General features: G+C 42.7%; 1 protein-coding gene across 2 annotated transcripts in view; it reads left to right on the forward strand.

Annotated features, from left to right (window-relative positions):
- The window catches only part of agap1 (ArfGAP with GTPase domain, ankyrin repeat and PH domain 1), a 655,663-nt gene that overhangs the window by 536,276 nt on the left and 93,030 nt on the right, over nt 1-26,357 (forward strand). For both annotated transcript variants that reach the window (XM_067987994.1, XM_067987993.1), the window contains exons 14-16: nt 19,552-19,706; nt 21,333-21,423; nt 23,759-23,981. In XM_067987994.1, the coding sequence (XP_067844095.1) occupies nt 19,552-19,706; nt 21,333-21,423; nt 23,759-23,981 (469 nt within the window). The remainder of the gene's footprint in view (nt 1-19,551; nt 19,707-21,332; nt 21,424-23,758; nt 23,982-26,357) is intronic.

Here is a 26,357-nt window from a genome sequence, read left to right on the forward strand (position 1 = left end):
AGGAGAAATGGTCCAAACCAAATCCTTCTCGATTGAGCTGAGGAATAGCAAGGGATTGGTCACATTCCTGGGAGTATATTATACAGTGGAAAGGAAATTGAGGATTGAAATTCACAGACAAATTGAAGGAACAAGTATTAACAAGAGTGGTATAACTGTAGGGAATTTAATGATTCAAAAATAGACTGGGATGGAGAAAATGTTGATGATCAAAAAGGGTAGTTTTTTATAGTATGGAAAATCGAAAGATTAGATCAAATTTGAAACCAAAAAAGGAAGCATTTAGTGCTTACAGGATAGATAAGAAAAATGAACGAATAAATATAAGGAATGTACAGGAAAGCTACAAAAAGGGATATGAGAAAGGCTACGAGGAAGTATGAGAGGAAATGAGTTTTAAAAAAAACATAGAGAAATATCATGGCTTTCTATAGAAACATTAGTAGTAAGAGAATAGTTAAGATAGGGGTATGGCCCCTAAGAGATGAAGGAGGGAGACTTATAGTGGCGATGAAGGAATAGCAGAGATACTAAATAAAAAAGTACTTTGCCTCACTTTTCACACAGGAGATGGATATTGGGATTGCAGAACCATCAGAGGTGGGTATGGAACAGTTATTATAGATTATCATTCAGTTAAAAAAATTACTCAAACTTATAATAGGCATGTCAAAAGGACTTGACAGTTTACACTTGAGGATCCTGAGGGAAGTTAGGGAAGAAATAACAGAGAGTCTAACTGTAGTTTGTCAAAATTCTTAGGAAAGGAAAAGTATGCCAGGGGACTGGAGGTTGCCAAATGTGATGGCCATTTTCAAAAAGAGACAAGCCAGGAAATTATAGGCCAGTTAGTCTGACTAAAGTTGTTAGCAAACTGCTAGTGTCTGTCATATGGGATGAAATTACCAAGCACTTGGAGAAACATGAGCTAATCATGTCTAGTCAGCATGGATTTTGAAAGGGCATGTTGTGCTTGATCAACCTTATAGAATTCTTTAACCAAATAACAGGACAAATAAAGTAAATGCATCAAGTGTGGTATGTATGGATTTTTAAAAATCACTTGATAAGGTATCACATAAGAGACTTATGGCAAAGATAATGGCACATGGAATGAAGGGGAATATGGCCAGATAGCTAAAAAGGTATTCAGAGAGTAAAAAGGGAAGTTTCTCAGACTGGAATATTTCTAGGCCAGTGTCTCTCAGAAAGATCACTTGAGACAAGTGATTTGGTTTTCAAATATGTGATAAAAGGTATTCACAATCTGCACATGTGCAAAGCCGGTTTTGCCCTGTTCGTATGAACAGATTGCAGACTCGTGAAAGATAGACAATCAATGCACTGAGTATTGGGTCACCATCTTTCCACCAAATGGGATGTTTTATTAAAAGGCTTGGCTGAGATTTTCCAACAATCAAATAACCTGCCAACGCACACTGATTAGACTCACATGAAGGATAGCCAGTTCAGCAAGATACTGGAGGGCAGCCAGTGCAAATGGAACTGTGTCTTAACACGAGTTACTGTCCTCAGGAGAGGCAGAGAGAAAATCAGAGTGAAAAAAAACTGTCATCTGTGCAGATTTCTTTTGTTGTTTTAACAGGAAGTGGACATTAATTTTTTCCCACAACATTAATTTTTTTCACGCCAGTCCATAGGCATGACCTCCTTTGGGATGAGTGCAGGTGCACAATGAGGCCCCATTGCTGTTCCTGCCTTCTCCCATTGCAGGTGTCGGAACAGGCTGCCAGCTGTTACGTCCCAGAAGCAACAGGTTCAGTTACAACAAGCACTGCCAGAGTTTGTCCATTTGTGCAGGAAAAAGATCCAAATCCAGATAAAACTATTTGCTTTTACTTTCTCCCAACCCCTGGAAGTGCAGGCTTGTGCTGGGAGCATAGTTCCACAGACACTTTGGCGCCTTGCCAAAATTCTTCATGTGCAAGTTGAGACGGTGAGTGTTGGCGAAGCCTCCATTGGGGGGGGGATGGCGAGGGGGATTGCTTCGGGGATGGGGGGCACGTTATGACTCAGTCTGGCCTTGGTGTCACCCAAGTTTTCCATACATATCCATTTTCCAGTAGGAATCCTGGCTGGATTTCTTTTCCCCCCATCCTTGCCCAGAAATGCTAATGCCAATTGGCAATTGTTGATCCTGGTCCGAGCTCTTCATCCCTGCGTTGAGTGCTGATTTGTGACCCATCCACATGCTCACTATGCTGCAGCATATTGATTCAATGATCCTTGTCTTCCTCTCCAAGGCCTCATCCCACTCTACTTTGAGCTGTATGTACCACATCGCCCTCCCTATCACATCAGCTTACTTCTCACTCCTGCTGCTCCTCCTCCATCAGTACCACTCTTCAGTCGCTGATATCTGGAACTCATAGACACTTCCACATTACCATCTACCTATATGTTTTCCAAATCTTCTTTAAAGGCCCTCTCTTTAATTATGCATTTGCCTCTGCAACCTTTCTATGCCCCTCTCCCTCCTGTTCAGTGTCCATTCTTGTCATCCACCCTGAGTGTTTTTGTGTGCTGCCAGTTCCCATCGCACAGATCTCCCACAGCTGATGGCCACATTAATGTATAGCTGCTGCAAGTAAGACCAGATTCTCACTGGGCCTTCCTGGCTACCACCAGTCTTATTAGGGCTAGTAAACACTGGAACGACAACAACTTGCATTTATATAGCACCTTTAATGTAGTGAAACGTCCCAAGGCGCTACACAGGAGCATTATCAGACAAAATTTGACACCAAGCCGCATAAGTAGATATTAGGATAGCTAACCAAAAGCTTGTTCATAGAGATAGGTTTTAAGGAGTGTCTTAAAGGAGAGGAGAGAGGTGGAGAAGTTTAGAGAGGGAATTCCACATCGCCATGCTTCTTGGGCGACACCATATGCATGAATATATCTCTATTTGGGGGGGTCATGATGATATCACTCTGCACATGCACTCTGGGCAAAATGTCACGGACAACCATTTTTCACAAGAAGATCAGCAGTGGGATTTGGAAGTAAATAGGGAGAGAAGCGCTGATGTACACTGTAATCCCATAATGTAAAGGACCCCTGAAAACTCTGTCTGTGTATGAGGAGCGCTGTAGAAATGGATGGTATTTGGCACTGAAAGAGCTAGCCAATCACTTGACTCAGTTGTCTGACTGCAGTTACCAAAAACCAAGCGCTTTCCCCCTTCCGTTTTACTCTTCAGTTTTCTTCACTCCTCTCCCGAAGGTGGTGACTCGGCGCTGGGTTACAATTCCATACATGTCTGCAGGCCTCGGCTACCTTGCCCAAGTGGCCGTTCTTGCTGGATGAGCCTTGGTTAATCGTTGGCCGGCTGTTCATCCATGGGAAGAAATGACAGCTGAGCTGATCCTGTCTTCACTGGTCATCCACATGGCCATAATCTTCAGGAGGACACACTGCAAATGAAGAGGAACAGAACCTTAGACTGGGTTTCTTTCCCCCTGTTCCTTTCTAGCTTAGGGGCTCTGAGGCCAACACTGTACCCCTCCCACTTTTTTAAAATTCGTTCATGGGATGTGGGCGTCGCTGGCAAGGCCAGCATTTATTGCCCATCCTTAATTGCCCTTGAGAAAGTGGTGGTGAGCCACCTTCTTGAACCGCTGCAGTCCGTGTGGTTAAGGTTCTCCCACAGTGCTGTTAGGAAGGGAGTTCCAGGATTTTGACCCAGCGACAATAAAGGAACGGTGATATATTTCTAAGACAGGATGATGTGAGACTTGGAGGGGCACGTGCAGGTGGTGTTGTTCCCATGTGCCTGCTGCCCTTGTCCTTCTAGGTAGTAGAGGTCGCGGGTTTGGGATGGTACACACTGCAGCCACGGTGCGCCGGTGGTGAAGGGAGTGAATTTTTAGGGTGGTGGATGGGGTGCATCCAAGTGGAGAGTATTCCATCACACTCCTGACTTGTGCCTTGTAGATGGTGGAAAGGCTTTGGGGAGTCAGGAGGTGAGTCACTCGCTGCAGAATACTCAGCCTCTGACCTGCTCTTGCAGCCACAGTATTTAAATGGCTGGTCCAGTTAAGTTTCTGGTCATTGATGACTCCCAGAATGTTGATGGTGGGAGATTCGGCGATGGTAATGCCGTTGAATGTCAAGGGGAGGTGGTTAGACTCTCTCTTATTGGAGATGGTCATTGTTTGGCGCGAATGTTACTTGCCACTTATCAGCCCAAGCCTGGATGTTGTCCAGGTCATTATTTGAGGGTCATTCACCTAACGAAGGGGATAATCTCCGAAAGCTTGTGATTTTAAAATAAAATTGTTGGACTATAACCTGGTGTTGTAAGATTCCTATTATTTGAGGGGTTGCGAATGGAACTGAACACTGTGCAATCATCAGCGAACATCCCCATTTCTGACCTTAAGATGGAGGGAAGGTCATTGATGAAGCAGCTGAAGATGTTTGGGCCTAGGACACTGCCCTGAGGAACTCCTGCAGCAATGCCCTGGGGCTGAGATGATTTTTTTTTATTCATTCATAGGATGTGGGCGTCGCTGGCAAGGCCGGCATTTATTGCCCATCCCTAATTGCCCTTGAGAAGGTGGTGGTGAGCCGCCTTCTTGAACCGCTGCAGTCCGTGTGGTGAAGGTTCTCCCACAGTGCTGTTAGGAAGGGAGTTCCAGGATTTTGACCCAGCGACGATGAAGGAACGGCGATATATTTCCAAGTCAGGATGGTGTGTGACTTGGAGGGGAATGTGCAGGTGGTGTTGTTCCCATGTGCCTGCTGCCCTTGTCCTTCTAGGTGGTAGAGGTCGCGGGTTTGGGAGGTGCTGTCGAAGAAGCCTTGGCGAGTTGCTGCAGTGCATCCTGTGATTGGCCTCCAACAACCACTACCATCTTCCTTTGTGCTAGGTATGACTCCAGCCACTGGAGAATTTTCCCCCTGATTCCCATTGACTTCAATTTTACTAGGGCTCCTTGGTGAAATGAGTTAACTCAGCATGCCCAGGGTTAAACGTAGGATCTTCCTGGTCTGGTTGGCTGAGGGCCACAGTAAGCAGTACATTAACCTGCTAAAGCATCAGGTGACTCTAGCCAATGATTTTCAATGCACATATATAAAAGAAAGAAAGACTTGCATTTATATAGCGGCTTTCACAACCTCAGGACATACTTCAGAAGTATAGTCACTGTTGTAATGTAGGAAACGCGGCAGCCAATTTGCACACAGCAACGTCCCACAAACAGCAATGTGATAATGACCAGATAATCTGTTTTAGTGATGTCGATGCCAGGACACCAGGGAGAATCCCCTGCTCTTCTTCGAAATGGTGCCATGGGATCGTTTACGTCCACCTGAGAGGGCAGAAGGGGCCTCGGTTTAAAGTCTCATCTGAAAGACGGTACCTCCCAACAATGCAGCACTCCTTCAGTACTGCACTGGGACTGTCAGCCTAGATTTTGTGCTCAAGTTTCTGGTGTGACACTTGAACCCACGACCTTCTGACTTGGAGGCGAGAGTGTTACCCACTGAGCCATGGCTGACACCTACTTTAAATAGTTATCCTGCATAACACTGTTTCAGACAGTGAGACATACATTTGCGAACCCCTACTCCTGAACTCCCATCTTTGTTGTACTTACACAACCTTTGGAAGATGTATGGGAATGTGTGCTAAACCACAAACATTTGTAGAGGTAAAATTAAAAGCAGGTGGAATAAAATCCACAGGTGGAGAAGGTAAGATTAAAATTGAAGACAAACTCCCAAGTATAAAAATGAGCAGTCTGTCACAGGATTGAAATTACTTTATGACAGTCTGTCAGAATGGGAATTCTTTATATTTTTCATTGCTTTTTTAAAAAAAAAACATGTTTGCATTGATAACAAAAGGCCACCTCATTTCACACTGGCATACTGGAACTGTCAACAGACGCCCATCATTACACAAGTTTGGATGTAGCGCTAGCTTTGTACGTCTCAGAACATAGTCACGTGCACTCAGCAAGCGTAGCTCCCTGGGGCTTCGCTCAAAAGGATTTGCGATCCATCCCCGTTACAACTGCCCACCTCGATGGTTGACTGGTCAGGTGGAAACTGAGGGCAAATCATTCAGTCCCATCTAAATGACCCGCAGCTCATTAAAAAGACCAGAGTGGCTTTCTCTAGCTAGCAAATTTGAATTAATCCGCCTCAACGTGAAACTAATTTGGGGTTAAAGCATAAATGTAGCTGTATTATGGATCTTATCCATCAATACCAGATAATGACAGCTCTAGAATTGTGGTAAGACACAGATGATTTTGTTCTTTGTAAGGCAAAATAGCCTTATGCTTTTTACTCTTTGCATCTCCATATCGTTCACAGCTTTTACAGTACATATATACAGTCCTTTTACCATCTGATAATGTTTTCTATGAATGAATTCAAATTTTTAAAAGTTGGAAAAAATACTGCACCACTGATTGATTATTTTATAACCCACCTTTTCTATCCCTTGCGCCATCCCTAACTAGGAAGACGAGTTAGGAAGATAAGGCTGAGCTCCCAGACTTAGCGTTTAACAAGCCACTTAGAAGCACTGAACAGCGGTCAACCATAATACCCATACCTCTGATTTTCCCTTCCTCATTGTGAGGGAGGTTCCTATCTTTCCCTCAGTGTTAACCCATTACTGATACTGTGAACTCTTTGTGTGGGGTTTCACAGAGACTGAAGCTGATTCTAACATTACGTACACAGTGCCATGGAGCACTAGGTACGGAACCAAGGCACATCCCCACGGGGACTTAAAAACAGTTCCTGCTCTGGCTCACCCATGAAGAACGTCCACTTGGGCCATGGTACTGGAGAGCTGCCAATGTTCATTGGCACCATATCACAAGCGTGAGTCAGCATCATACCCCAAGCATGAGTCAGCACCTCCAGGAGAGATGGGAAGAAAGCTGGGGAAGAAAATGAAGGAATTAATAAAATAAGTGTGCTAGGAATTGTTCTCAAGAGATACTGAGGGAGCGCTGCACTGTCGGAGGTGTCGTCTTTCGGATAAGACGTTAAACCAAGGCCCCATTTGCCCCCTCAGGTGGATGTAAAAGATCCTATGGCACTATTTTAAAGAAGAGCTGAGGAGTTCTCACTGGTGTCCTGGCCAACATTTATCCCTCAACCAACACCTAAAACATATTATCTGGTCATTATCTCATTGCTGTTTGCGGGACCTTGCTGCGTGCAAATTGGCTGCAGCGTTGCCTACATTAAAACAGTGACTACATTTTAAAAAGTACTTCATTAGCTGTAAAGCGCTTTAGGACGACCTGAGGTCGTGAAAGGCGCTATATAAATGCAAGCCTTTCTTCTTTTATATCATCTGACAGGAAAACTGCGTGTGAAGTTCAAAAACAGAAAATGCCATAGAATCATAGAATTTTGCAGTACAGAGGGAGGCCATTAGCCTCACCGTGCCTATGGTGGCGTTCTGCAAGAGTTATCTGCTTGGTCCCATTTCCTTGCCCTTTCTTACTATCCTTTTCATTTTTTCTTTTCCAAATATTTATCCACTTTCCTTAATTCTGCTTCCACCACTGTTTATGAGCATTTCATGGCCTTACAACACTGCTTAAAAAAAATTCTCCTAAACTCTCCCTTCATTCTTTTAGTGACAATCTTAAATTTATGCTCTCTAGTTGCTGACTCACCAACCAATGGAAATAATTTTTCCTGTTTTGCTTTTTCAAAATTCATAGTTTTGAACTCTTCTGTCAGATTTCCTCCTAAAATCCTTTGTTCTAATGAAGAATGCCCTACTTTCTCCTCATAACTAAGGCCTTTCATTCTGGGTATCATCTTCGTGGATCTCTTCTGCACCCTGTCCGTGGCTTTGACATTCTTTACTAAAGTAACACCCTCAAAACTAAACACAATATTCTCATTGTGGCCTAACCAACGACTAGGTTTAACATTACCTCTTTGCTTTTGTACTTTATACCGTTTTTTATAAACTCTAGAATCCTATTTCTGGTTAGGAAGATGACCCACTGATGTAGGGCTGTGTAGCTGGTTCATTATTTTGTTACGCATAAGAACATAAGAGATAGAGCAGGAGTAGGCCATTTGGCCTTTCGTTCAATGAGATCATAACTGATCTGATTCTGGCCTCAACTCCACTTTCCTGCCTGTTCCCATATCCTTTGACTCCGTTGCTGATCAAAAATTTGTCTAACTCAGCCTCAAATATATTCAATGGCTCAGCCTCCACTGCTCTTTGGGGCAAAGAATTCCAAAGGTTTACAACCCTAAGAGAAGAAATTTCTCTTCATCTCCATCTTATGTGGGTGACCCCTTTTTCTGAGACTATACCCCCTAGTTCTAGATTCCCCGAACCCTACAGGGGAAACATCCTCTCAGCATTTATCTTGTCAAGCCCCCTCAGAATCTTATATGTTTCAATAAGATCTCCTCTCAGTCCATCACCGGCATCTCCACATCTTCTAAACTCAGTGAGTATGGGCCCAACCTGCTCAATCTTTCCTCATAAGACAACCCTTCCATACCCGGAATCAACCTAGTGAACCATCTCTGAACTGCCACCCATGCAAGTATATCCTTCCTTAAATAAGGGGACCAAAACTGTACGCAGTACTCCAAATGTGGTCTCACCAGCACCCTGTACAGTTGTAGCAAGACTTCCCTGCTTTTATACTCTATCCCCTTGAAATAAAGGCCAATATTCCATTTGCCTTCCCAATTACCTGCTGCACCTGTATGTTAACTTTTTATGTTTCATGTATGAGGACACCTAAATCCATCTGTACCGGAGCGTTCTGAAGTCTGTCTCCATTTATATAATATTTTGCTTTTTTATTCTTCCTACCAAAGTGGATGACTTCACATTTTCCCACATTATACTCCATCTGCCAGATTTTTGCCCACTCGCTTAACCTAACTATATACCTTTGCAGACACTTTGTGTCCTTCTCACAACTTACTTTTCCACCTATCTTTGTATCATCAGCAAATTTGGCCACAGTGCACTCACTTCCTTCGTCCAAGTCATGATTATATAGTGTAAATAGTTGAGGCCCAACGCTGATCCCTGCGGCACCCCACTAGTTACAGATTGCCATCCTGAAAATGACTCCCTTATCCTGACTCTCTCTTTTCTGTTAGTTAGCCAATCCTCTATCCATGCCAGTATATTACCCCCAACACCATGAGCTCTTATCTTGTGCAGTATCCTTTTATGTGGCACCTTATCAAATGCCTTTTGGAAATCCAAATACACTACATCTACTGGTTCTCCTTTATCCACCCTGCTCATTACTTCCTCAAAGAACTCTAATAAATTTGTCAAACATGATTTCCCCTTCATAAAACCATGTTGACTCTCCTTAATTTTATTTTGAGTCTCTAAATATCCTGCTACTACTTCCTTAATAATTGATTCTAGCATTTTCCCAATAACAGATGTTAGGCTAATTGGTCTATAGTTACCTGCTTTCTGTCTCCCTCCTTTTTTGAATAGGGGCGTTACATTTGTGGTTTTCCAATCCGCTGGAACCTTTCCAGAATCTAGTGAATTTTGGAAGATTACAACCAATGCACCCACTATCTCTGTAGCCACTTCTTTTAAGACCCTCGGATGCAAGCCATCGGGTCCAGACCCATTAGTTTACCTAGTATTTTTTCTCTAGTGATAGTGATTGTTTTTAGGTCTTCCCTTCCCTTTACCCCTTGATTATCTACTATTATTGGAATGCTTTTAGTGTCTTCTGTGAAGACAGATACAAAATATCTGTTCAATTCCTCTGCCATTTCCATGTTTTCCATTATTATTTCCCGTCTCATCCTCTAAGGGACCTATACTTACTTTAGCTACTCTCTTTATATACTTGTAAAAGCTTTTACTGTCAGTTTTTATATTTCTTGCTAGTTTGCTCTCATAATCAATTTTCTCCCTCTTTAATATGTTTTTAGTCCTCCTTTGCTGGTTTTTAAAGTTTTCCCAATCTTTGGGCTTACCAGTAATCTTTGCCACATTGTATGCCTTTTCTTTTCATTTGATACCATCCTGAACTTCCTTAGTTAGCCATGGTTGGTACACCCTTCTCGTGGAGTCTGGGATACTAGGATATATTTTTGTTGAGAGTCTGAAAATATCTTTTTAAATGTCTGCCACTGCTTATCCATCGTCATACCTTCTAATCTGTTTTCCCAGTCCACTTTAGCCAACTCTGTCCTCATGTCATTGTAATTGCCCTTATTTAGGTTTAATACAGTAGTTTCAGATCCAAGATCCTCACTCTCAAACTGGATGTTTTTATTACCAGATCTCAAATGGCCTGTTCCCTGGTTGTTTCCACAATGTATTGTTCTAAGAAACAGTCCCGAATACACTCCATGAACTCATCCTCAGGGCTACTTTTGCCAATTTGATTTGTCCAATCTATATGAACGTTAAAATCGCCCATGATTATTGCATTACCTTTTTTTACAAGCCCCCATTATTTCTTGATTTATATTTTGCCCTACAGTGTAGCTACTGTAAGGGGGCCTATAGACTACTCCAACCAGTGAATTCTTACCCTTGCTATTTCTTACCTCCACCCAAATTGATTCAACATCTTGATCTTCTAAGCCAAGATCATTTCTCACTATTGGACTAATTTCATCCTTTATTAACAGAGCTACCCCACCTCCTTTTCCTTTCTTCCTGTCCTTCTGAAATGTCAGATACCCCTGAATATTCAGTTCCCACCCGTGGTCACCTTGCAACCACGTCTCTGTAATGGCAACGAGATCATACACATTTGTTTCTATTTGTGCCGTCAATTCATCTATCTTATTACGAATGCTGCACGCATTCAGATAAAGAACCTTTAATTTTGTTTTTTTACCATTTTTTGCTACTCTAACCCCATTTGCTGGTGCACTCTTATGTTTGTTCGTTCTGTCCCTTCCTGTCACACTCTGGTTATCATTACCCCAAGTCTTCCCTGTACTACTTCCTTGTCCTTTCTCCTTAACATTCTAAGTTTCCCCGCACCTGAACCCCCACCCCTCCCCCCACCCCATTTAGTTTAAAGCCCTGTCTACAGCCCTAGTTATTAGATTCGCCAGAACACTGGTCCCAGCATGGTTCAGGTGAAGCCGGTCTTGACGGAACAGTCCTCTCCTTCCCCAGTACTGGTCATGATGTGGAGATGCCAGTGATGGACTGGGGTGGACAAATGTAAGGAATCTTACAACACCAGGTTATAGTCCAACAGTTTTATTTGAAAATCACAAGCTTTTGGAGCTTACCTCCTTCGTCAGGTGAGTGAGGGTTCTGAAATTGCATATCATATATTAGGCTGGGAGACAGTCACAGCAATCAAAGGTGTCGTTGGTGTTCAGTTCGGGTCTCTTTCTCTCTCTGTCTGTGTAATCTGACCCATTGTGTATTCCGTATACTAGGATGTAATGTTTTCCGTGGCTAACCTGTCTGAACACCAACGACACCTTTGATTGCTGTGACTGTCTCCCAGCCTAATATATGATATGCGATTTCAGAACCCTCACTCACCTGACGAAGGAGGTAAGCTCCGAAAGCTTGTGATTTTCAAATAAAACTGTTGGACTATAACCTGGTGTTGTAAGATCCCAGTACTGGTGCCAGTGCCCCATGAATCTAAACCCACTTCTCCCACACCAATCTTTGAGCCATGCATTCATCTCTCTGATCTTAATTACCCTATGCCAATTTGCAAAGATAGGTTGTATTGATTGAAAGAATTGAATCGGATTGTAACTATGGCTCGGTATGGTCATCTGATGTGAAACAAAGCACCTTATTATTCATATCAAGACTCATCTCACCAGGTGTTTGCATGGCCTGCCTTCAGAGAGATACATGTGTGAAAGACAAGGATATCCAGTTCAGGTCATGTTTGTTTTCCTTTAAAGGAATTAGCACATAACTGTTTAACAACCTTGTGATTTGGTGTAATAAAAAGCCTCATAAACAGTAACAGGTGTGAAATTTCATATAAATTGATTCTTAAAAGCTTATATTTCGATTGTTAAATCACCGGGTCACTCTATCTTCTGAGTAGACATAGGGTAGTGTGAGTCTACTCCATTAAAACTAAAACACTCAGACCGCTTAAGGGAACAACTGTCACCACTGAACCTGAGAGGATATCTACACCAGACCCAAATTCATAACAATTGGCGGTATTGGTAGCACAAGGTAACGATTCCCTATCGTTTCCATTTGCACGGAATAACAACAGCAACTTTCATTTATATAGTGCCTTTAACATAGGAAAACATCCCAAGATGCTTCACAGATAAACGGACAAACATTTTGAGACCAAGCCAAAGAAGGAGATATTAGGACAGGTGACCAAAAGCTTGATCAAAGAGGTAGGATTTAAGGAAGATGATAAAGGAGGTTGGAGAGGTTTAAGGAGGGCATTCCAAAGCTTAGGACCTAGATGGCTGAAGGCAGGTCCGCCAGTGGTGGGACGAAGGGAGAGAAAGTCCACAAGAGGCCAGAGTTGGAGAAATGCAGAGTTCTCGGAGGGTTGTAGGGCTGGAGGAGGTTATAGAGATAGGAGGGGCGAGGCCATGGAGGGGTTTGAACAAGTGGATGAGCGTTTTAAAATCAATGCATTGGTGGGTATAACAGTTTCAGTTTCTGGCTTGAATAAACATTCTGCAAATGCCTGTAGCCTGTGGCCTTCCTTTTGAAATCAATTTTGTTTTAAAACTCAACATTTAAAAAATAACTTTTTTTCCTAAATGTTTTCCAGAAAAATTGTCATATGTATATGTGTGTGTGTGTATATATCTATCCAGTCCAAACAAAATCCATTAACCATCACGCTGTTTTCTATCCTTTAACCAGCTTCCTATCCAATGCTGGCATGCTTCCTTATTGTGCCTTAGTTTTACCAACAAGCCTCGTATGTGGCACCATATCAAATGCCTTTTGAAAATCCATATACACAACAACCCCTGCATTTCTTTTATCAATACACTCTTATTTCCTCAAAGAACTATTTTAAGTATGTCAGAGACAACTTGCCTTTTACAAATCCATTTTTTTAATCTTTAATTAACCTATGCCATTCTAAGTGAGTATGAATTGTATCCCATATTTTTTTTTATTCATTCATTGGATGTGGGCGTCGCTGGCGAGGCCGGCATTTATTGCCCATCCCTAATTGCCCTTGAGAAGGTGGTGGTGAACTGCCTTCTTGAACCGCTGCAGTCCATATGGTGAAGGTTCTCCCACAGTGCTGTTAGGAAGGGAGTTCCAGGATTTTGACCCAGCGACGATGAAGGAACGGCGATATATTTCCAAGTCGGGATGGTGTGTGACTTGGAGGGGAATGTGCAGGTGGTGTTGTTCCCATGTGCCTGCTGCTCTTGTCCTTCTAGGTGGGAGAGGTCGCGGGTTTGGGAGGTGCTGTCAAAGAAGCCTTGGCGAGTTGCTGCAGTGCATCCTGTGGATGGTACACACTGCAGCCACAGTGCGCCGGTGGTGAAGGGAGTGAACGTTTAGGGTGGTGGATGGGGTGCCAACAAGCGGGTAGCTTCGTCCTGGATGGTGTCGAGCTTCTTGAGTGTTGTTGGAGCTGCACTCATCCAGGCAAGTGAAGAGTATTCCATCACACTCCTGACTTGTGTCTTGTAGATGGCGGAAAGACTTTGGGGAATCAGGAGGTGAGTCACTTGCCGCAGAATACCCAGCCTCTGACCTGCTTTTGTAGCCACAGTATTTATATGGTTGGCCCAGTTAAGTTTCTGGTCAATGGTGACCCCCAGGATGTTGATGGTGGGGGATTCGGCGATGGTAATTATGACTCTAGAAGTTTACCAACTACTGATGTTAGGTTGACTGGTCTATAGTTACCTAGTTTATCCTTTTCCTTTAGAACAGACGTATTATATTGGCAATCCTTCAGTCCTTTGGCACATCATCCATTTCTAAGGATGTTGAAAGGTTATAGTCAGCAGTTTTGCTGTTCCTCTCTAATTTCCTTTAGCATTCGAGGATGCTGCCATCAGGACTGGGTAACTTTTCCACTGTGAGTTCCACAAATTTTTTCTAGTACTGCTCCCTTATCTACAGTTACCCTATTTAATTGCACCACCTCCTCCTCTTGTACCCATTCGGTCCCAGTACTGCACACTCAAGTGAAAACTGAAAATACTGTACCCATTTACTATTTCTGCCAATCCTTCATCCGCCATAAAAATATTTCCTTTTTCATTACTAATCGGCCCTATCTTTTCTCTAACTATTCTTTTACTGTTTATAAAATCCTTACTATTTCCATTTCTAGTCTTCATACTTCCTCTTGGTCTTTCTAACTCTTTTTGCTTCCCTCGATATTTTCTATATTTGGCTTTATTGTTCTTTTGTATTATTGGCCCTAGATAGAATCATAGAAGTTTACAACATGGTAACAGGCCCTTCAACCCAACATGTCCATGTCGCCCAGTTTATACCACTAAGCTAGTCCCAATTGCCTGCACTTGGCATAGAATCATAGAAGTATCACATACCTCCATGTCTCATTTTAATTTTAGTTTCTGTACTCATTCAAGGAGCTCCAGCTTTTGCTGCCCCACATTTACTGCTTGTGGGAATATGTCTACACTGTAGCCTAATCATCTCCTGCTTTAACATTTCCTATTGTTTGTGCCAATCTCTCTTTCCAGTTTATCTGGGCTAGCTCCTTTTTTTAAAATCTCTTTGAAACTGTCTTTTTCCAGTCAAGCATCTTTATCTTTGAGTCTTTCCTTTTCATTTCTAAGTTGAACCTAATTATGTTACGGTCGCTGTTTCTTAGATTATTCCCCAACCTTTATGTTAACTGCTTGCCCCACTTCATTTCCTAGAACTAGATATAGTACTGCCTCTTTCCTTGTTGGGCTAAAAACAGACTGCTCCAGAAAGCTGTACTGGATACGTTGTCGAGGCCCCCTCCTATCAGAGAAAATAAGAAATTAGAAGCCGGAGTAGGCCATACGGCCCCTCGAGCCTGCTCCGCCATTTAATCAGATCATGGCTGATCTTCAACCTCAACTCCACTTTCCTACCCAATCCCCATGTCCCTTGATTCCATTAGAGTCCAAAAATCTATCAGTCTCAGTCTTGAATATATTCAACTACTGAGTATCCACAGCCCTCTGGGGTAGAGAATTCCAAAGATTCACAACCCTCTGAGTGAAGAAATTCGTCCTCATCTCAGCCCTAAATGGCTGACCCCTTATCCTGAGACTATGCCTCCTAGTTCTAGACTCTCCAGCCGGGGAAATCGCCTCTCAGCATCTACCCTGTCAAGCCCTCTAAGAATATTATATGTTTCAATGAGATTACCTCTCATTCTTCTAAACTCCAGAGAGTATAGCCCCATTCTACTTAATCTCTCCTCATAGGACAACCCCCTCATCCCAGGAATCAATCTATGAACCTTTGTTGCTTCTAAGGCAAGTATATCCTTCGTTAGATAAGGAGACCAAAATTGTACACAGTACTCCAGGTGTGGTCTCACCAAAGCCCTGTACAATTGCAGCAAGACTTCCTTATTCTTATACGCCAACCCCCTTGCAATAAAGGCCAACCTACCATTTGCCTTCCTAATTGCTTGCCGTACCTGCATGTTAACTTTATGTCCATTACATCACTCTTACCCCAGTCCACCTTTGGATAATTAGGCACGCATTATTATGCCCTGTTGCTCCTGCATTTATCTTAAATTTGTCTATGTACCTTTTCCTCTATTTCCTGTCCACTTTTGATATGCTCCTAATAGATTTACTAGAATGGGACCAGGAATAAGGGACTTCAGTTATGTGGAGAGACTAGAAAAAATGGGATTGTTCTCCTTAGAGCAGAGAAGGTTAAGGGGAGATTTAATATAGATGTTCAAAATTATGAGGGGTTTAATAGCGTACATTGGGAGAAACTTTGCACTGGCAGGAAGGTCAGTAACCAGAGGACACAGATTTAAGGTGATTGGCAAAAGAACCAGTGGGGAGATAAGGAAATAATGTTTTAAGCAGCGAGTTGTTATGATCTGGAATGCACTGCCTGTGGTAGAATTCAATATTGACTTTCAAAAGGGAATTGGATAAATACTTGAAGGGAAAAAAATTGCAGGGTTATGGGGAAAGAGCAGGCCTTGGCTGTGAATGCGTGGACCATGGGTACTCATTCGGGCCTTGGCTGTGATGCTGCCCATCAAGTGTGAACAGCTTCAGCAGAAATGGCAAAGAGGAAAAAGAAAATAATATTCTGGAATGTCTTGTTATATTTCTTTGGTAATTGCTTAAGCTGCATTGAATAGTAATTGCCCCTTTTTATGTTACATGATCCTCAACTGTTGGACATCATTACTTTATGATAAGTAGAATAATTATGATAACATTTTAAATTCCATTGACAACATTATTGTTATTTTTGATCTAACTATCTCAAGCATCTAGACCATGACATATATGTGTGTGTGTATATATTATATATATATATAAAATATATGTGACTGCACGATCCAGCTCAGACCTGCAGGAATTGCATTGAGAGTGGCTGAAAAATCACAGCAAACTAAAATTTACTGCCTTGACCTATATGGGCACAGCCTCTTTTTCAGTCTTCTTTCCACCAAATGTCCTGGTTTTGAGAGGCAGAAGCAGAGCAATCGAGTGTGTTCTCTCCCGTTAGCTGCTTGAGATTTAACAAGCCCCCTCCTGCTTGTTGCCTACTTTCTTGCTGTACTTTGACATCTCTCTCTCTCCCTTTTGTCTTCTTCTCCCTGCTCTCTGGACGCAGCCAAACGTAAAGCATGGAAACTAAACCGTGTAGGTAGCTTGCGAAACATATACAGCAGCAGCAGCACCAGCACCAACACAGAAGGTAATGAACTCAAGAGGAACGCAAACTTAAAACCTGACCACCCAGCAGAAATTGGTATTAGTTTGCCTGGAGCATACTTGCCTACTTGTGTGGGCTTTTATTTTTGTTTTTTTTTGTTTTATTTAACTGCTTCATTTATGTCATACATGTTCCTTTTTTCTTTACTTAAATTCTGACCTTTCCCTCTAGCTGTGGAATAGTGATGTTTAAATTACTTCAAGAAACCTATTTCCCATTCTCCCCACCCCCCCCCACCCTCTTTTGTACATGTTGGCATTCGATGTAATATTTTCCAAGTTATTGCAGTTTAAGGTGCAAGTAGCAGGTGTAATGATCTGTGGCAAAATACAATCGTGTGCTGTGACATTTAAGTACAGTATTTAATTTGTTTTGCGAAACATTGCCTGTAATGCTCTTTGTGGCTGGGCTCCAATCCAGAGCTGGTGCATGCTGGGTCATTTGCATGTGCGACTGCTTTATAGGCTGTGCCTGTTATTCTGTACTGCTGAAGGTCACCCAAGTCAAAGTTCATAAATTGACTTGAAATGCTTTCAGCGAAGGCAGCAATCACAGGTTTGTTTAATAGAAGATTGAATTTTTCATTTGTACACGGAAATTATAAATTAGTTTTTTCTTTATACAAAATGTCAGAGGTCAATTTATTCAACTGCCCGAAATCCATTTCAAAGCTTTTTAATACATCTAGTCCCTGGAATTGTATATGATACACAGAATGCAAAGCGGGTCACATTCCAGTAAGTTAGCTGTAATGGGTAATGTTGTCACTTTAAATGGAAAGCAAGAGGGTCAGATAATCATGAGCTCTTGCCCTATTACTTATAGACTTATTCTGTGGTAGTTTTAATTTAATAATTTCCTGATTGTGTTTTTCCTGGGAATTTTTTTTTATTTTGCAGATGTGAAGTTCTGCCACATTGGATGGAGCCTGGGGCTCCCTCAGTGTGTAGTATTGTTCTTATAAGCCACAAGCTTGTGTTTAAACTTCTGTTTCGAATTGAGATTTTCATTGCTGTATAAATAATTGATTCAGTTTTGCTTTAGAAATATTTTATTATATAATACAGGTACTATTTTATCATAAATTGGCATATGAATAAATGATTGAATCTGTATTGTAAAGTATGGAGTTGGCTGCAAGTGATTGAGATTCCATTGTTACTGTATGCTCCAAGCAAGATTTCAAAGGCCACCCTTTGTTCAGACTCTCTTGCCCAAAGAAGTATTACTGTATTACAAATGGTTTGATAATTTCTGCATTAGTAACTGCTGTAACATTTGGGCAGAAACATTTCCCAACTCTGACATTTCACTGCTATCACACGAGCTTCTCTTGGGTTTTAACAGTAGACTTGTTGCCTCGTTCTGTAATATCTGCAGCACTATCCTATGGTGTGTGTGATTAAGGGATTACATAGAATTACAGAAAAAGGCCATTCGGCCCAACGTGCCGGTGTTTATGCTACACACGAGCATACTCCCACTCTTATTTACTTCATCTCCCCCTATCAACATATCCTTTTATTCCTTTCTCCCTCATGTACTTATCTAGCTTCCCCTTAAATGCATCTATTCATCTCAACCACTCCACGTGGTAGCAAGTTCCACATTCTAACCACTCACTGAGTAAAGAAGTTTCTCCTGAATTCCCTATTGGATTTATCTTATATTTATGGCCCCTAGTTTTGGACTCCCCCACAAGTGGAAACATCTTCTCTACATCTACCCTATCAAACCCCTTCATAATGTTAAAGGCCTGTATCAGGTCACCCCTCAGCCTTCCTTTTTCTAGAGAAAAGAGCCCCAGCCAGTTCAATCTTTCCTGATATTTATAACCTCTCCATTCTGGTATCATCCTTGTAAATCTTTTTTACACTTTCTTCAGCGCTTCTATGGTGGTTTGGGTCCTTCAATTTGTTGCACAAAATGGTGCAGATTCCCAGAGCCTGTAATGGAGCTCGGGGAAGCCCGCTGCCCTTCAGGCCTTTTACAAAGCAGAGATCTTTTCTCCGAATTCCGTTGCTTCACTTTTTAGTGGATGATTGTACAGATGCTGTTTGTGACTTTTTTAAAATTATAAGCAGGAGTGAGTAATCTTCTGATGTCCTATAATGCTAGCTATCAGGTTCAAAGCGCTCCTTTGAAACTAGGCAGCTTTTCAAAGCTGTTTTCAGAATGATACTAGTAATTCCTAATTATGCATCTGTTGTCTCTGTAATAGATGATGAAAAAACAGTGGTCAATTTTCTTCTACCAATAATCGCTTCCAAATGTGAACCTTATACCATCCTCCTCTTTAACCGTTTAACTTCTGATCCCAATATAATCTAATAGACATATGTTAGATCCATTAGCCAGTGAAAGTTCAGTGGTTAAGTTTCACTTGGGGAGCCTAGTCGCCTTGTGAAATAACCTTAACCCTTTGGGTGCTTGCCTCTGAATACTCCCTCGTTAACAGCCTGTTCACCTCTTAGCCATAGTTCCCTGCATAAACCCTTTGACCTTTGCCTGCTTCTAAGTGACTCGAGATGTACGCAGATTGAAACGAGCTACAAAAAGTGACCGCGGGTTCAAGCAGGTGCACCCACACCCCCGCCAAGTTCTCCGCTTGTTCAGACTGTTGGCTTTTGTTTCCTTTGCAGAGCAAGAAGAGAATTTTGAGTTTATAATCGTCTCTCTCACGGGTCAGACGTGGCACTTCGAAGCCACCTCTTACGAGGAGCGGGACGCGTGGGTCCAGGCCATTGAAAGTCAGATTCTGGCCAGTTTACAATCCTGCGAGAGCAGTAAGAACAAGGTAATTTCCCAAACTGCTCTGCCCTGCTTGGCTTGCTGATATTGCTCAGATGAAAAGTACATCTTAACTGCTTCACCTTTTTAATCTTTTCCCTGTCTTAGCTGCGGCACCAAGAACTGAAGGTCGTTACTTTTCAATAAAGTTCCCTGCCATTAAAAAGACAGTCTGCCCATGGCAGCTTCAATCTAAACATCTGTACATTATTTCTACCAACTCTAAATTTGGTGCGGTCGCCTTCAGTACATAGTTATATTATTTTTTTTAAAACGCCCCACTTAAAACCCCCTGGGAAAGCTGTAATAGGTTAAAGAGTAGAATAAAAGTTGATGTAAAATTTGGCATGGAGACTGCACAGAATAACAAAAACTCCACTCCCTTTCATTAGTTTGCTGTTCGAGCTTTAATTTTGTTCTGTATATAACAACCTAATCAGAGTGGTCTCCATGGAGAGCCAAACAATGATCTTCAATTGGTTTACAAGATCTATTAAGGACACTGGGCGCCACTATACAGCCCTGTGTTTCCACAGCACTAATCCTTTTTGTGCAATTTGTTGGTATTTATAGTAAAACGCAATTTCCCTTGAATAAGTTTGTGGTGAGCGTAAAAGGAATGGACCCTGGCTTTTTGCAGTCGATGCCTGGATGTTTAGAAGTAGAAAATCCAATGATCCCTGTGTTGGTGCCAGGGTATTGTCTGATAGCCTCGAAATTAATTATGGTGTTATTACTGGGTAGCAACATAGGAACAGGAGGAGGCCATTCAGCCCCTTGAGCCTGTTCCGCCATTCAATTAGATCATGGCTGATCTGTACCTTAACTCCATCTATTTGCCTTGGTTCCGTAACCCTTAATACCCTTACGCAACAAAAGTCGATCTCAGTTTTGAAATTTTCAATTGACCCCCAGACTCAACAACTTTTTAGGGGAGAGACTGCCAGATTTCCATTACCTTTTATGTGAAGACGTGCTTCCTGACATCACCCCTGAATGGCCCAGCTCTAATTTTAAGGTTATGCTAAAATACTTTGCCCACTAATATTACCAATGGTACCTTCTAGGTTTTGTATCTCTTACAGTTTAACCTCTTGAGCAGGTTGGAGGGGGGGAGGTGCAGGAACCAAAGGGTAAGTTGCCCCTATGGTGGTCCCACTCAGCACCCCTACGGGTGGTCACAGTGGAACCAATAGCCTGCCTTTAGTTTCAGCAGTGAATGTCACATGAAAAAAAGGGGACCAAAAGTATTGAACGGTATTGAACCAGTTCTGTACTGCAGGGACTTTTCAACCTTTGTCAGATGGAGACATCCCTGCAAATATTGGCACAGCCTGGTGCTAATTTGTGAAAGACGGGTTAACTACCCAAAGGAAAACGGTGCTATTGTTGCAGAAACATTCTTATTCGTACACAGCAACATAAATAATGTGATAGCAAGTCAACAGTATAGGAGAATATGGAAACTGAATATCAAATGGACAGTGATCTGATGATTTTGTGAACCACCAGGATTCCCTTACTTTCCTAGGATATGAAACCCCAGAAACTATCCTATAACGTATTTCTGGTGTGATGTGGCTGTATTTGTTGATACTGATTGTTTCCTGTCTATTATTTTGCTTTTATTTAGTCCCGTTTAGTGAGCCAGAATGAAGCCATGGCCCTTCAGTCAATCAGAAACATTCGTGGCAACTCTCATTGTGTGGACTGTGAAGCACTAAGTAAGTGATGAGAAGACGTTTTCTGTTTCCCTTCTAAATCCATGTGCCATCTCTCACCGGACAATTGAGAATTTCTAGGATAGACATTATAGACTCATACAGCACAGAAGGAGGCCAATCAGCCCATCGTACCTGTGCCTGCTCTTTGAAAGAGCTATCCAATTAGTCCCACTCCCCTCTGCTCTTTCTACATAGCCCTGCAAATTTTTGCTTTTTAAGTAGAGATTCAATTCCCTTTTGAAAGTTACTATTGAATCTGCTTCCACCACCCTTTCAGGCAGTGCATTCCAGATCATAACTTGCTGCGTAAAAAAAAAAAATTCTTCTCCTACCCTCTGGCTTTTTTGCCAATTATCTTAAATCTGTGTCCTCTGGTTACTGACCCTCCTGCCAGTGGAAACCGTTTCTCCCTTCCAACTCTATCAAAACCTTTCATAATTTTGAACACCTCTATTAAATCTCCCTTTAACCGTCTCTGCTCTGAGGAAAACAATCCCAGCTTCTCCAGTCTCTCCAGATAACTGAAGTCCCTCATTCCTGGTACCATTCTAGTAAATCTCCTCTACACTTTCTTCAAGACCTTGACATCTTTTCTAAGGAGTGATGCCCAGAATTGGACACAGTACTCCAGCTGAGGTCTAACCGTTAATTTATAAAGATTTAGCATAACTTCTTCTATCCACAGGCACAGTCAGTGGTACTGTGCACCTCATGACAGAAGGGCACTTTGAATGGCCATCACTGTCGTGCTTCGCAGCAGCCTACGGAGGTGACTGTGGCCCAAGTTTCCAGTGTTTTTAGGCAGAAGGCCCTACATTCGATAGAGACCTAGTCCTAAGAACTCAATGGAGGCAGTTATATTACTTATTGTAAACCTTCTGTCAGAGGTAGAGTAATTACTTGGTCCTTGCCACTTACCAGAGCTGTTGCTGCCAGATCAGGAATCATTATAGATATTTTTTAAATGATGTCTAGTTAACACTGTTAATTGGATAAAAGAGATGTTTTGACCGTCACAACAAGTGTTCCCATTATGAGGCTCTTGCTACATTGCCACTGTCAGTATTAAACTATATGATATCATGGGAGTTTATTGCACGAGGTAAATATCGAAAGTGTTAAAGGGAAAGGTACCTCTTGGGTAAGTATTTGAGCATATCGTAGAAATGCTGTGGCATTTTTTTTATTCAGCTGTTGTAGTATAAGCTTAGGCTTCTCCCTTATCTCAGTAAGTTTATCCAGAGAATCATTGAGCCACTAAACCCAAGAATGTTCCAGGTTTGATCTCTGGGGGTAAATTTTAAGCGGGAGCCAGGAAGAGGCTGTGGGGGGGAGGGGGGATTCCTGACTGGAAACCCGGAGGTGCAGGTTTCCCGGATGTCCTTACGATTTTGACGTAAGGACTTCTTTCAATTTTTTTTGGTAGGTTTCCCGCCCAACAGGCCAGCCAGATTGGTAGGCTGGCTGTCAGTCGAATGGGAGAAGAGCCAGGGAGCGGATGCCAGCAGATAAGTCCTAGATGGTTGGGGGGGTCGGGGTCAGTCATCGGGGGGTCGGAGATCGGATGGGGGTCCAGAGATCATGGGGGGGCGTAGGATGGGGCGAGGGTAGGGGGTCAGTTGATTGCATTTGTGGGATCACAGAAGGTAGGCTTGTTGGGCCTGGGGAAAGCACTCCTGCTTCTCCTGGCTCACAAACAGTGCAACAAAGGCACTTACTTGCTGAGCCGGGAATTCTTGCCTCCTCTTATGTGGCATGAAGCAGAAGGCCCGGAAGTCCCGGCCCCCAGGAGTTAAAAATAAAAAAGCTGTCAGAATGGAGGCCTGAAGCCTCCTTAAAAGCTTTCACTGACCAACCCGCCTCCTGATAGCGGGTTGGTCACCCGCCCCTTGACCCACCTCCATTAAAACCGGATGTGGGTGGGTTGGGGTCGGGTTTTAGGTTTTTTTTTACAATTTTTATCTTCCCACCCGTTCGTGGGGTTAAAATTTACCCCTTGATCTCAGCAGGTTTAACAGTTGGAAAGTGTAGAAGAGTAACAAGTGTTACTGGCCAGAATGTTAAATGGCACGGGGGGTTGCTGAGGCTCCTTGGGTTAATGGCTCCATTTACTGATCATGCAGCATGCTCACATTTCCTCAACAACTCCTCCAGGATTCATCAGAGCTCAATGCTCAAACAAAAATAATATAACAGAAGAATACCAAAAGGATAATGTCAATCGCACTGTATCTGGAGAAATGGATTTTAATTGTCCAATTTGAAGGAAAGTTTGCACAAAGGGTTATTTATTTAGCGTTGTTTAATTAGCTGTTTGCTGCTTTGATTATTTCAGATCCAGACTGGGCCAGTTTGAACCTAGGAGCCCTTATGTGCATTGAATGCTCAGGTATTCACCGCAACCTTGGCACCCACCTCTCGAGGGTCCGCTCCCTCGATCTTGACGATTGGCCCCTTGAGCTCATCCGGGTAATGTCATCCATTGGGAATGAAATGGCTAATGGCATCTGGGAAGGAAGTGCTCAGGGTCGCACCAAGCCCTCACCGGATTCCACAAGGTACATGCATGTATCTTTCTATTCATTACTCTTGAAGTAGCTGCTGAAACCCTCATCCATCCCTTTGTTACCTCCAGAAATGACTATTCCAATGCTGCCCTGGACGGCCTCCTATCTACAACCCTCCATGAACTGCAACTCATCCAAAACTCTTCTGCCCATGACCTAACTCGCACCAAGTCCCGTTCACCCATCACCCCTGTGCTCACTGACCTACATTGACTCCCGGTCCGGCAACACCTCAATTTTAAAGCTCCCATTCGTGTGTCCAAATCTCTACGTGGCCTTGCCCCTCCCTGTCTATAACCTCCTTCAGCCCGAGAACCCCTCAAGCTCTCTGCATTCCTCCAATTCTGGCCTCTTGCGCTTCCCCGATTTTCTTCGCCCCATCATTGGAGGCCAGGCCTTCAGCTGCCTGGACCCTAAGTTCTGGAATTCCCTCCCTAACCCTCTCCGCATCTCTACCGCTCTCCTCCTTTAAGTCGGTCCTTAAAACTTACCTCTTTGACCAAGCTTTTATTCACCTATCCTAATATCTCTTTATGTGGCTCATTGTCAAATTTTGTCCTCCTGTGAAGCACCTTGGGATGTTTTACTATGTTAAAGGTGCAATATAAATGCAAGTTGTTGTTGTGTAGACACTGATGAATAGGCTAATGGTCTGTCAGTCAGGTGAGGGAGGGACAATCAATGTTTTTCCACAGCAGGATATTGGCGATAATAGTTCAAAAATACCTTTTTCAGCTTTCAAGCTGCCTTTCATATGCAGTCTATAGAAAGATTTAAATAAAATCTATTTCTAATGAATGTTAAAAGCAGAATCGAGTGTCTCTGTGGAGTGGTACTGAACCTGGTAGTCCCAGGTTTGATTCCCAGTCCCTATTGAGTTAGCTAAGATCAGTTGTGGTTGTACAATTGTCCATAGCCCCAGTGCTTCAGGGAGTGGAAAAATCAGCCAAGACTCCTATTGTATACCAATTACACCTAGAAGGAGCGCATGTGTGGACATTGGATGACAGGACCATGCTGCTTACACTCATTGCCTAGACTCACACATGGAAAGTGGCCACTTAGATGGGGTTCCAGAGGGCTTATGGGACCATATCTCAGCAAGACTCAGTGCCTTCAAGAGAGGAGGGGAGGAAATGGGTGAAGAAAACAGAATTGGAAAAATGTCCAAAAGACTGCATATTCCGGAATTCATTATATTCTGGGAATAATTTAAATAATTGACATCTTTCTTTTTTTTTGATCTTGATGCTGAAATGCTTCAGTTTTCTGAAATGTTCACGCAAATAAAGCCTGGCCCCTGACAAAGTGACCTTAGATTATTCCTGCCTTGGACAGGGAATTGGAAAACTGCCACATGTGTGGAACTGTACCTGGGCACATCAGTGCCTTCAGAAGCAGAGTGGAAAATTGGAGAGAATAAAAGCATCGGACCTCATTACAATGACTAATGACACCAGTGCGTTACACAACCCGACATAAGGGGAATAGTAACAATTTTTTCCCCTCCCCTTTCTACCTGTACGGCGGATTTCCTCCCCCTCCCTCTCTCCACTTCTCTTGTAATGGAGTTGACTCCTTGCTGGGCTACAGTTCCACGCATTTCTCTATTCTTCGTATGTGATCGGTTCAAGATGGACGGGTTGCACCTCAACAGAGCTGGGACCATTGTCCTCACGGAGAGGTTAACTAGTGCTGTGGGGGAGGGTTTAAACTAGTTTAGCAGTGGGATGGGCACCAGGAGGAAACATTAAAGAGGAGAAACAAGATGCTGGGAGGACTGGGAGAACATAAGAAATAGGAGCAGGAGTAGGCCATATGGCCCCTCGAGCCTGCTCCACCATTCAATAAGATCATGGCTGATCTTCGACCTCAACCACTTTCCTGCCCGATCCCCATATCCCTTGATTCCCTTAGATTCCAAACATTTATCTATCTCAGCCTTGAATATACTCAACGACTCAGCATCCACAGTCCTCTGTGGTAGAGAATTCTAAAGATATGGATTGTGAGTCACTGCCTCAAGGTGCTGAGCTGTTCATAGCATCATACACAGAAGGAGGCCAGTCGGCCCACCGTGCCTGTGCCAGCTCTTTGAAAGAGCTATCCAACTCGTACCACTCCCCTGCCCTTTCCTCATCGCACTGCAAATTCTTTTCTTTTCAAATATATATCCAGTTCCCTTTTGAAAGTTGCTACTGGATCTGCTTCCAAGATTCCAAATTCGGCCATTTTTTCTACTTAACAAATTATTTATTTATCACGGTTGTATTTTGTACCAAAAAGTATTCAAAATTGTATTTCGGCTCATCTTGAAGACACTGAATATCTGAATAAGCAAAAAAAGAAAGTTAAAAAGAAAGTTAA

The sequence above is a fragment of the Heptranchias perlo genome, chromosome 7 (genome assembly GCF_035084215.1).
Source record: "Heptranchias perlo isolate sHepPer1 chromosome 7, sHepPer1.hap1, whole genome shotgun sequence".
NCBI classification, from domain to species: Eukaryota; Metazoa; Chordata; class Chondrichthyes; order Hexanchiformes; family Hexanchidae; genus Heptranchias; species Heptranchias perlo.